The 11848-nt window shown below is 45.9% G+C and overlaps 1 protein-coding gene across 2 annotated transcripts; it reads left to right on the forward strand.

The window, feature by feature from the left end:
- Positions 1-6398: 6398 nt before the first annotated feature.
- On the forward strand, positions 6399-8032 carry LOC6597036 (sodium/potassium-transporting ATPase subunit beta-1). 2 transcript variants are annotated; one of them, XM_002022092.2, is made up of 2 exons: positions 6399-6838; positions 6903-8032. In XM_002022092.2, exon 2 carries the CDS (start codon positions 6917-6919, stop codon positions 7880-7882), a length of 966 nt encoding a protein of 321 aa, XP_002022128.1. In that variant the 5' UTR covers positions 6399-6838; positions 6903-6916; the 3' UTR covers positions 7883-8032. The 2 variants fall into 2 exon arrangements, with proteins under 2 accessions (XP_002022128.1, XP_026845713.1); XM_026989912.1 differs by having other exon boundaries at positions 6399-6829.
- Positions 8033-11848: the final 3816 nt, after the last annotated feature.

Consider the following 11848-nt stretch of genomic DNA (forward strand, 5'->3'; position numbering starts at 1 on the left):
TGGTAAAACGTCAACAGCAGGAGTAGCGGCAGTGGCAATGGCAGTGGCAGTGGCAGCAGCCACGGCGACAACGATACGACAACTTCAGGACGAATGCTGGGGAAAAACTTCTGCCGCCCATCCCACACCCACAACAGCAGCAACAGCAGCAGCAGCAAAAAAGAACACAACGAGCCGAGAAAACTCAATTAAACTTTTGTAATTACAGCTAAAACGGAAGAAGATATTTATCCAGTATAATTGCATTGAAGGCAAATGAAAGAAAAGGAAAGGAAAGGCGGAAAAACAGAAAAACACACACACACACACACCCACACACTTGGAGACCATACACCATAGACAAAGTGTGGGGGGGAGAGAAAAAAGAAAGACCAGAAACCAAAGCGAAAGCGAAAGAAACCAGAGAAAATAAATAAATAAAGGATGCCAGGAGACAAGAGACAGGAGACAGGAGAGAACAGAACGAAACAGAACGGAAAAGAAAAGAACAGAACAGAACAGAACAGATAGATGACGGTAATAGGGGGACAAGACAGGAGACAGGACAAACACTTAGATCATTCCATACCTCCCCATTGCAGACAGAGAACAGAGAGGACACTGTGGAGTGTCCCTCCACGAATGAGGGAAATCCTCAATCAATTGTTATGACAATTGGAGTTCAACTAGTGTGAGAGGAAGAGCAAGGACAAGGAGTCTGTCACAGAATTAGACATGAATGGTTACAGTCCATCAGCATGCGGATGGATGCGGTGTGTCTCAAGGTTACTACGAGTATCACTCCTCCATGTCCTTTCTGCCTTTACTACGGGTTGCGACTAAGAGTTTCTGTCAATTTTTTATGAGTTTACACAAGAAGAGGAGCATCGCTCTTCATCCACTTTTATTAGTTCAGGCATTCATTTGCAGCACTTATTATTCATTTGTATTCTTAACACAAATGAGTGGACAGTCATCGCCTTTATTCATCCCGTCCACTGTCTCAGCTGCTTCAGTGTTGCCATCGCTCCTTGAGCTTGACGACTCCTCCAGTCATTGTCCTCCAATCGTTCAAAGTGTGCGCTCAATTAATTCCCAAGAGTATACAGATATAAGTTGCTTATGCTCTGAACAGCAGATTCATTTCCATTCCATTCCGTTTAATTGCATTCATTTATTGTCCCTGTCTAACTAAAGCAATTAATTAGCTATGAAGGCATATAAAATAAAGATCAATTACAGATTTTCAATCCTTAAAATACAAACTTGTCTTCTCAAGACCAGTGGTCGGCAAGGTCCCATCTGATGTGCATAGGAAAGTGCGTAGTCCGTAGCCTTTTAGGTATGAAAAGGTCCTTCCATTTAAAAGTTTGACATATTATGGTCGAATCAGGCTTGAAAAAAAAATTGAATTAACAAATGAACATTTCCGTGTCATCATTTTCTACGATCCAAGACAAGAATACGTCGATCAACTTAGTGCAAGTTATGGTGATGAAGGAGCAGGCATTGTCACTGCGACAGAGGCTGTAGTGGTTCCTTCGCTGCAGAACAAATTTCGAGAGGATGGTATTGCAATAGTTATTGTTATATGATATACCATGAGAAGAGGCATCTTTGGGCATTAAAGGGACCAAGGTACATTCATCAGTTGGCCGTTCTCGTGAGGTGTTTTGACATTTGACATTTTCTTCCAAAATATTTGTTTCAAAGGAGTCGAAAAAGTACTTTGAAGATTGGTTTCAGACGACACAAACCGTAAAAGAAGACTCGCGTGCCGTCCTCTGATCACATGAGGAAATCGTATAAATTTCAACAAAACCCTTAACAATCCATTAACAAATTGCTTTTCTCTAACAAAACAAAGTCACGAATGAGTGGAAATACTTGGTTTTTCAAGTAGTTGTGACTAGTTTCCCCAAGGAAATGTAAGCAAAATTAGCTAGAAAGATCCATTGCGGTATTAAAGCCTTCATTGTGCCAATACGAATCCAGGTACTCTCTCCAGCAATGACACGGTTTACTTTGTTTTTGACTTCATTCAACTTCTATTTTCTTTCGGTGTTGGCCGCTGCTCTGAATGCTATTCAGAGCCCCATGCCTGCAGTCGGTTTGTCTGCTGATGAAAACATTAATTTGATGCAAATCGCGTCAACTGAACACAATCGAAGTGCTAATTGCGCTTCTTTCAATGCACAATCCGACACCGAGAGACCCACGAGCCTCCACCCTCCACCCTCGACCCTAGACCCAGGAGTCCGGAGTCCGATTCGAGTCCTCAATGAACGCTAACAAACAGCAGGCAGCAGCCAATCACCTCCCTAGCATCCTGACTATTATGATTCTGCTTCTGCTGCCCTCAACTCCGGGTCCTACTCTTTCTACCGACGATGATGATGACGATGATGAGGTGGCCAGGTCAGGTAAATGCAGTGCTCGCCCAGTCCAGTCCACTCCAGTCCAGTCCAGTCCAGCTCCGAGCTCGGGTCGGGTCGGGTTCGCTTCATTATGTATGCGCGACACAGACAATGGGCCACTGATGGACGTGCTGCAGTTGCATCAGGAGAAGGAGCAGTTCTGGGAAGAGGAGCAGCAGCAGTAGCCATCCCAGGGCCACCGCAAACACAGACGTTCCATTTCTATACCATCCCATGCACGAACCAGTGCTGCTTTTGTGGCTATACCCTTGCGGAGGATACAGCAGATTTTCCCTGTGGCTTAAAGTCTCCCACCTAATGAATCTTGACCGATCTACGTACGAGTATTCCGGATCAACATCGGCCGCTGAAATGTTATTTTGCCATCACTTATAGATATAACAGACTTCACTTACCGATCGTGCATATATAAATCGAACAACTATGAACAGAGAATTGTATTATACAGAACCCTGAAAGGTTTCGGTACCTAATGAGCCCAAACGATTCCAGATTTGGGCTCTGCAAGGGTATCTAGGGAAGCGGCCTCACAACATAGATGTTTTCTCCTTGTTGCTGTTGCTGTTGTTGTTGTTGTGACATTGACTGAATAAAATGTTTTGCAAATCTGAAACGTTTGTCCATGGCTCTGGAATGTGTGTTCGCCAATCGGTCCTCCGATTCTCTGTCCAGGTACTGCCACGGCACTGTTCACCGTGCCTCCTGGTCAGTTCCGTTGGGGCAACACCTTGCATGTACATGCATGTAGAGCGGAGTCAAATTGCCGAGCATGCGGTGAAAGTTTATCTATTTACCTGCCTGACCAGCTTGTTAAGTTTCCTCTTCAGCCGATGCCTGCAACTCTTCCCGCTCCACGCTACCCTCCTTCCGCTCTTCCTGCCTTTGAGTACTGGTATTTTCTTGTGTGTGTGTGCGAGTACGAGTACGAGTATGTGAGGCTGTTGTCCCAGCCACAAGTGACAGGAAGCGTTCCTAAGAGTGGTCCGGTCCGGAGCAAGCCGCAAAGCGAACGGCCTGCCACTTGGTAACCACTACCCCCGCTCGCAACCTCTTGCTGCGGTTCCTGTTCATCCCATCCGCATGTCGCAGCACTCCGCACTCCGCACCCCGCACACTGACAGTGGAAATGAAAGCGCCTGCAGTTGTTCATCTTCAAAAAGACGCCGCATTATGCCACTACTCCCCACCACTCTCGGCCTCGTCTACGTCCAGATCCACATCCACGCTTCAGGTTCCAGGCGGCAAATGGAAAACGGCATCATCAAAGTGCCATTGGCAAAGTTATCTGACCGCTTGTAATTTAATGTGGGCGTTACTATAAAAACTCGAACATTTTGTGTTCTCTATCGCCCATTCCGAGGCCCATTCTAGGTACAGTCATGCCGCTGTAGCATGCCCCATTCCCTTTCGCATTTCGCATCTCCGTGCCTCTACACAGATTGGATTTGTAAACGCAATTTTCGCTTACACAACATTATTTTAATGTCATTTTTCCATACGTACATATTGTGGGGTTCTTTGGGCTGGACCCAAATTGCATGTGCCTTCGGCATAAACTCTGCAACGAGTGCATTGGATATAAAGTATGTTTTTTGGCAGAGAAATCGCTGATGAAATCTTCAAAGGCGGTCGCTGATATAATCTTAGAAAATGAATCAAATAATTAAAAGGTTAATAATTGAACATAGGCTGGGATCTACTCGTAGCCGATTGGTCTTTAGCGATACCTCAGAGCGAGTACGTGTGCCAGTGCCGCAGCGAGTGCTAGTGCCACAGCGAGTGCCAGTGCCAGTGGTCACCGAAGAGCAAGCTGCGATCAGAGCCACCCTAGGCAGAGCCCATCATTTATATGCAACTTTTTTATACGTTCTTATATTATATATTTAAGTGCACGCATTAAGCCCTACACTGATACGCAGTTATGTTGTGGACCGTACAGCGCAGTCATTACGAGTATTATGAATACGCGGCTCTATTCAATTTTATAAGCCCGTTGCATATAAAACAAAACAATGCCACAGAGGACGTAGTCCAGAACCTTTCGGCCTAAGTGCAACCGCATCGCCAGCGGCGGACATCGGCAGCGACTTTTATCCATTCGCACTTTAATGGGGCAAGGGAAATGTTTTCATAAAAGCGGCCCCAAGCCTCGGCGACGACCCCGCAATTTATGAGGCAGTCATGTCAGTTGCCTGCTCATTAAATCCCTGTTCACTTGCATGGGGCCATCAAAGTCGATTACCTAGAAAATGCTCTGCCTTCTGCCTGCCACAATGCCAATCGATTACGTTGCATTAGCCGTCGGAGTCGCACGGAGAGCCTGGAGTTCAGAGTGCAAAGTCCAGGGACCAGAGGCCAGAGCCTCCGTGGCACTCGGTTGATTGTCAAATTACATTATCATCCTGGAGGAGCGTCTGTGTTTTGACAGCTGTTTTTGGTTATTGACATTCGCTTCTTGACAAAACACCCACACAAACACTCACAAAGCACCCATATGTCGAGTACTTAGTTCCGACCCAGACCTAGACATCCATCCACATCCCTGCCAGCCTCTACACTGAGAGAAAGAACACTTCTAAGTAAGGCAGAACTTTCCTCCATCGCGATGAAGTATAGTATCGTATAGCAAAGTATAGTTTCTAACATCGAACACATCGAAAGTCTGCATTCGTTTTTCCATATATACATACGTAATATGTATGTAATATTATGTAGTTCCTGTTTTCGCTCAGTGCACTATGCAACTCTGTCTGCGGCGGAGTGTCTCGGAGTGACCTCCTACTCCTCCGTTCCATTCCATTCCTCCGCCTTATCAAACGGGATGTTTAGGGCCAGCCAAATGGGCTGCGTTTTTATGGCACCAGTGTCAGGCATCAAAGTTAATTTGAGGCAAGAACAGGAACAGGGCCAGGGCCAGGAACAGGGCCAGGTTCAGGGCTTCAAGGTTTCCAAAGAGAACGAGAACTCTTGCTCCCGACTATTAGTGAAGCTTACAAAGTTCTCCGGCTCCTGGCGGCCCTAAAAGAGGCAAAGTTCCTTTAGAGGCTTCTGGCCAGGCAACGGCCACCCTCTGGAAAAGTTCGCCATTTGCCTGGACAACAAAATCAACTGCAAACGAGTACGAGTATGGGTAGGAGTATGTGACTACAAGAGCCAGTGCCACTACCTATGAGTACCAGAAGTTCAATAATAAAAATCACTTTTATTGCTCAATATATTCTAATTACGATCATTTCCACGTAAACGCAACAAAACTTGACTAATTTCAGGTGATTCTCATGGCAGACGCAGAGGCAGAGGCAAAGGCAAAGGACCACAAGGACTCACCCTTCCGCTGTTGTTAATTCATGAAGTGCTCGACACTGTGCTGCTCTTCGCGTTCTGATAAAGTGTAATTATTCCATGAATATCGAAAAAGTGTTCGCCCTGCGGTCCAAGAAGGAGGCAGACTTACTTACGTCTGCGTGGATGGCGTCTGAGAGGAAGAGGAGGACTTTGGAGGAGGAACTTTGGTTGTGGTATGTGATTTTATGGTAATTTGAGTATAATGAAAACTAATAGCAATTGATTGTACGACGTGTACGAATGCCACACAGCACACAGCTGATGACGCTTCTGTCAGCCAGCCCCACCAGTCCACCAGTCCACCAGGCACCAGTCCACCCCCAAGCCATACTCAAAGCCAAACCCAACCCCAAACCCTGGACATTGTCCCTCCATCTGGAGACAAATGGAATTTGCAGCTGACTGAGTAAACAACGGGTCTGACACTTGATAATGGATATATATTGTACACACTCCATTCCCGAGAAACCCCCATGCGTATGGCAGTGCTCCCCCTCTGTTTACTGAATTCGAGAACCCTTTGAGACCGCTCTTCCGCAAAACGGCCTGGAAATTTCTGGCGATTGCTTGAGGGACAAGAGAATGCTGACTCATTAACATGCAACCGATCATCGCGGATCGGGCCCGCTTTGTGGATGATATTTGGTGATCGTATCTCGAGAGAACAACACGCGTCCCGGCTGTATAGCCGAGAGCCGAATACAAGTCCAAGTCCAGCCTGAGTTTTAATCCATTGCGACTGCAAATCATCCCACATTTTTGTGGCCACTTGGACATTCCTTTGTGTTTGTTTGTGCCTAATTAAAAAGTGTTTGTGTACTTTATGTGCGTCTATGGCATGCAATATATCCCAGTGTGCAAAATTCAATCAAAATTGCAGGACAATCTAGCGAAGTTGGCCGCGCTTCGCGAACTCGTGTTTGTTCAACACAAGTTGACATCCCCATTCTCCAGAGGTGGACAGCGCTCAAGGTTCGTCAGCGAAAGCAGCTGTTGGAAGAAAGCGTCAGTTGAGAAAAGTCATAGTTGGTCTACAGGTGCTACAGTCGCTGCAACTGCCAAGAAAAGTATTTAAAGTATTTATTTAAACTTAAGAATATCACTTATAAAATATATCCGTTTTTGGAATATATGTTGTAGGAGCCACAAAAAAAATGGCAGGAGCTAGAGCCGCTTCGCAGAAGAATTGCGAAAGACGAAAGAGGGTGCAATTCCTGCTGCCGGAACCCCGGAAGAAGCCCACCCTCGGGCAAATGATCTTCGATCGCGAAAAGGGAACCTTCCTGGGCCGTACTCCAAAAACATGGGCCCAGTTTATGGTATTCTACGTGATCTTCTATGCTTTTCTGGCAAGCTTGTTCTGGATTTGCATCCAGGTCCTGCTTGACGGCATCAGCATGACGGAGCCCAAGTTGCAGCTGGAGAGGTCCCTAATAGGAGCCAATCCGGGGCTGACAGTGCGCCCGCAGCTCATTCACGTCGAGGGCCCCATGGTCATTGCGATTGATTCCAAGAACCCAAGCAATAACGACAACTGGATCGAGCTCATTGATGATTTCCTCAACGCGTATGACAACACCACTGTGGACCGTAAGAATTGCGAGTTCGGTGATATCCACAGACCCAGTGATGTGTGCTTGGTGGATATGGAGTCGTTTGAGGGCTGCTCAAAGGCAAATAGCTATGGCTACAAGACGAACGAGCCCTGCGTATTCATCAAGCTCAACAGGATCTTCGGCTGGAAGCCCGAAACGTACGATATGCCGCTCGAGGAGATGCCAGAAGATTTGCAAGCCCACATCAACGAAACGATCTACGAGGAGCGTAAGCAAATCTGGCTAAGCTGCAAGGCAAGTCTGGTTGAGGCTCTGGATCAGGGCCACAATAAGGATAACTTCGATAACATCAGCTACTCTCACGGCCGTGGATTCCCCGCCTACTACTATCCCTATCTGAACCAGCCGGGCTACTTGAGTCCCCTCATCCCCGTTCAGTTCAAGTCCCTGCCCCAGGGTCAGGTGCTGGACGTCGAATGCCGCGCTTGGGCCAAAAACATCATATACAAAGCCGCTCCTGGCGATCGCATGGGTTCGGTGGCCTTCCAGATAATTGTGAACTAACTGAACCATGTATATTATTCATGATATGCCCAACAAATAATAACTTTTACGCTCAAATTCTGAAAAAACTTAGGTAAAAATTGTTACCAAGAGCGAGTCGTGGCAATCTGTAGTCTGTATCTTGAATCTTTGAAATGTTTAAAGCAAAAACATCCAAAACCAAACATTTTGATTGAAAATTATATGCTGAAAATTGTGTTCGGTACGTTTGGTAATACATTAATGGAATGCAAGGGTTAGAGCATCAATGTATCTTAATAATATCCTATAAATAAATATCTAGTGTTTTGCACAGCTAAATGTACGTCTTAAGGTATTTTAACACCTTCCCCAATAGGTTTATTGAGCGTTGCAATAGTTGCATGTATTGCTGCATGCACTAGTAGGTACATGCCCCTAGTTGTACGAGTAATATGTACCATCCATCAACATAATTTGTAGATGTCTGAACTTTCGTTTTCCTTTTGGCAAACCCAAAGACACAAAACTGTAATAATTTGGTCGATGCCAGGTGCAGGACTCCAGTGATTTTCAGTTGCTTTGTGGGTTTGAAATCTATGCAGCATGCAAGCGGCTAGGGACAGGGCCAGTGCAGGCCAGGCAGCACCTTGATGCGTTCCCATAACTCGCGTGGCATCCAGCCGGCATTTGTTACATGCCACACGAACCGCACATGCAAGGATGCACAAGGATACCGATACCATACCCCGAACATCCCTCAGAGTATCCCACTGCAGAATATCCCACTTATAAGCGGATTGCACGCGACTATCCATTATGCTGTGGGCCATTATGCCCTGGACACGAATTTAAGCTTAAAGATTGCTGCTGCGATGAGACACGTAGAGAGGTACAGAGAGAGAGAGAGAGAGAGAGAGAGTGAGAGAGAGAGTGAGAGAGAGCTCTTAAAGCAGGACTAGACTGGAATAAAAGTTGCAAACATTTTTGCTTGATTAACTTTTGAGATGAATATCAATATACAATATAGAATATCCGAACAACATAACAATACTCGTCCCCACACACAGAACGGTGAGCAGGGTGGCAGGGGGGCAGGGGGGCAGGGAGGACAGGGCAGAGATACTCACATAAGTGTGGCAATATGGCCAAGGCATTTTCATTATTGTCTGGCCAACTGATTTATGCCATTCAATTCGCTTTCAGCAGACAAACCGCCGGAAAATGAAACCCATGAATCAGTAGTGTGGCCAATTCGGAATACAAATGCCATCGAGCACCAGCTGTTGACCCTCTCACTTTGCTTCTGGGCCATCCTCAGGCCCAGCTCCAGACCCAGCTACAGCTACAGTTACAGGCTACCACCTCATCTTTGCCTCACCCCCAGCTCCGCCGGCAGCAAAGTTAAACGATAAACTTTTCCCAGTTTGGCCTTGACTCCAAACTCAATCATTGTGCGGTGTTTGACCAGGGGCAGGGCTAGGGCAAAGTCACACCCAAAGTCACTGGCAGTCAAACGAGACGACCAGAAATAAGTCCGAAGGGGTGTCGAAAGAGTGTCAGGGAGTCTAACCAGTGCTAACCAGACTTCAGGTTTTAGATGGTACAGAGTTGCATCTGAAGGAGTCAGAGAGGGCCTTCGAATTTTCGATAGAGTTGTATAACTATTTGAAAATATCCAGACGGAGCTGAAAGAAGTCTAAGAAATTGTTTCTTAATCAGCGTCTTGAAATATCCTTCGAGAGTCATCTGTATATCTTACAAACGGAGTGCATTATCCTGTGCATCTTAACATTTGAAGATTATTATATGGTTATACGGCAGGCTGCAGTCGATTCAACAAATCACAGCCCTCAGTCGGCCTACACTTTCCAAACAAACATTTGTGCAACAAGTGTACCCTATGAGCCGATGACGGGGCGCCACCACTCGATAAATCCACGACGGAGCTCTCGCTGCGATAGAGCCCCTAAAGCGAGGCTAATCGCCAAGCCAGTAAATCGAATCAGTCGCTTACAGAGCTTCGTGGCAAACTGGTGATACGAGTACTTGTCAAGATAAGATCAGCTTTTCAATGGGCAACAATTCTGCTAAATCTGACTACCTCCTGTTCGGAGCCGATCTGGAGAACGTGACTGCTGGCGTGGCCATCTTTCGCCCTCCGCTCTTCGAGCGCGAACGCGTCCCCGAATGGTTCGCAGACATGGAGCAGTACTTCCAGACCTTCCATGTCACCACCGACGCGGCCAAGTGCGACATGCTCATCGATCAGTTGGACTGGGAGTTGCTGGACGTGATCGGCACAGACTCGTCCTGCTCGACCGCAGCCGAGGGCCAGCGCTACCAGGCCATCAAGAGCACTGTCCTCAACTACTGCGGCAGCGATGGTCAGGAGAGTCAAGAGTGGCAGCAGCTGACCCTGCAGAGCAACTGAGTGCGATCTGGATCTGGAGCTGAACAATGTGCCCTCCTCTTGCATTCACAATACAAGCATCCATCTCCCCCATTTGTTTCGTTCGAAAACTAAAATTATAAATTTCATAAATAAACTTTGATGGGCTTTAAAAGCGTTGGCGTTAGGAGGGGGGAAAGCTTTTGTTTTTTCCGAAAGAGAATATGGGGCGAGTCGACTGCTGGACTCCCTACCCAGATTCTACCCTTCTGCTAGATCATTCTTAGAGCGTAACCAAACTCTTTGGGATCACTTTTATGATTAACAGACAATCGCCAGATACAAATATAATTCACAATTTTGTTGTTTCAAGATGGCTCCCTGAGGATGTAACAACTTATCGGAGTCCATCAGTTCAATACATATATTCATTCTAATGGGAGCTTCTATGATCACAGCATTGACTTCTCTCTCTCTCTCTCTATTTCTCTTTGTATCTGTTATTTCCCCAAATAAATAGCTGATCGATGCAATGGAGCTTTCGGCTTTGGCATTCTCTCCCCCTTCGTGTGTAAGTATTCAGCATGGGGCAAGAAAACAAAACAATATAGGCACAAATATCAAGAAAATAATATGGAATACAGTACATGATGGCAAGCCCTGCATATAAAGAAAAAACATACACACACCCATACATATAATCGAATGTGCGAGTATGTTCTATTTGGAAGAGCAGCATCCACATCCACATCAACAGATATGAAGGCGTCGAAAACAAAAAATAACAGAAACGAGAGCCAAGTGCGTTCCGCTCTCTCGCTGTCTCTCCAAAGATATCTCTGTGCACGGATACAGACACAGACACAAATGCAGGTGCAGATACAGGCACAGATACAGATACAGATACAAATACAGGAACGGGGCTGAGATGGAGCTTTGGTATATCACTTTCAGATACGGATGCTGTGTGATCCCGTGCGAACGCAGCGGGCAAACGGAGCGGAAGAATTCACGTTGGCTTCTATTCTGTTCTATCTGGCAGATACTCGGCTCGGCTGAAAAGATATTCACTTCAAATCCTTCTATATTTTCCGCTTGTTCGCATTGTTCCACGTTGTCTCTTTTCGTGTGTTTCTTATACATATATCTATATATATATCCCGTTGATTTCGTTGTCTGCCTTCTCGTTCGTGGTCGATCCGCACGAAAGTATATATACACATTTGTTGTCGCGACTTCGCGACTTCGTGTGTGGTGTCCGTGGGGCAGTACAATAGCATAACAAACCGAATGCTGCAACGTGGCGTATACGTATTGCACTCAAGTGAAAGTGCGTGTCATGAAAGTGTACACAAAAGTGTAAGAAGGCTTCTTCAAGTAAAAGTGTGAGCGATCCCCAAGAGTGGAGATGGTATATGAAATGAAAAGATGTCCCAGTACCTGTCCACCTGGCTGGGGGCTGACTTTTGCATGGACAATATGACGTCACTTCTGGCATATATATATATATGTACATACATATATCCAAAGATATATATACATATATATATATATATGTATGGACATCTATATAGTAAAATCCAGAGATAGAGAAAGAACGAAATAAAGATGAAAAA

This window comes from Drosophila persimilis, unplaced genomic scaffold, assembly GCF_003286085.1.
Source record: "Drosophila persimilis strain 14011-0111.01,24,50 unplaced genomic scaffold, DperRS2 tig00000431-arrow-pilon, whole genome shotgun sequence".
Taxonomy (NCBI): Eukaryota; Metazoa; Arthropoda; class Insecta; order Diptera; family Drosophilidae; genus Drosophila; species Drosophila persimilis.

Bases quoted from the DNA above. Each gene is read 5' to 3' on its own strand.
- LOC6597036 (XM_026989912.1), top strand. From the start codon at position 6,586: ATGTGCGTCTATGGCATGCAATATATCCCAGTGTGCAAAATTCAATCA. The intron at 6,830-6,902 runs GTATTTAAAGTA...TATATGTTGTAG, and splicing joins CGCTGCAACTGCCAAGAAAA to GAGCCACAAAAAAAATGGCA.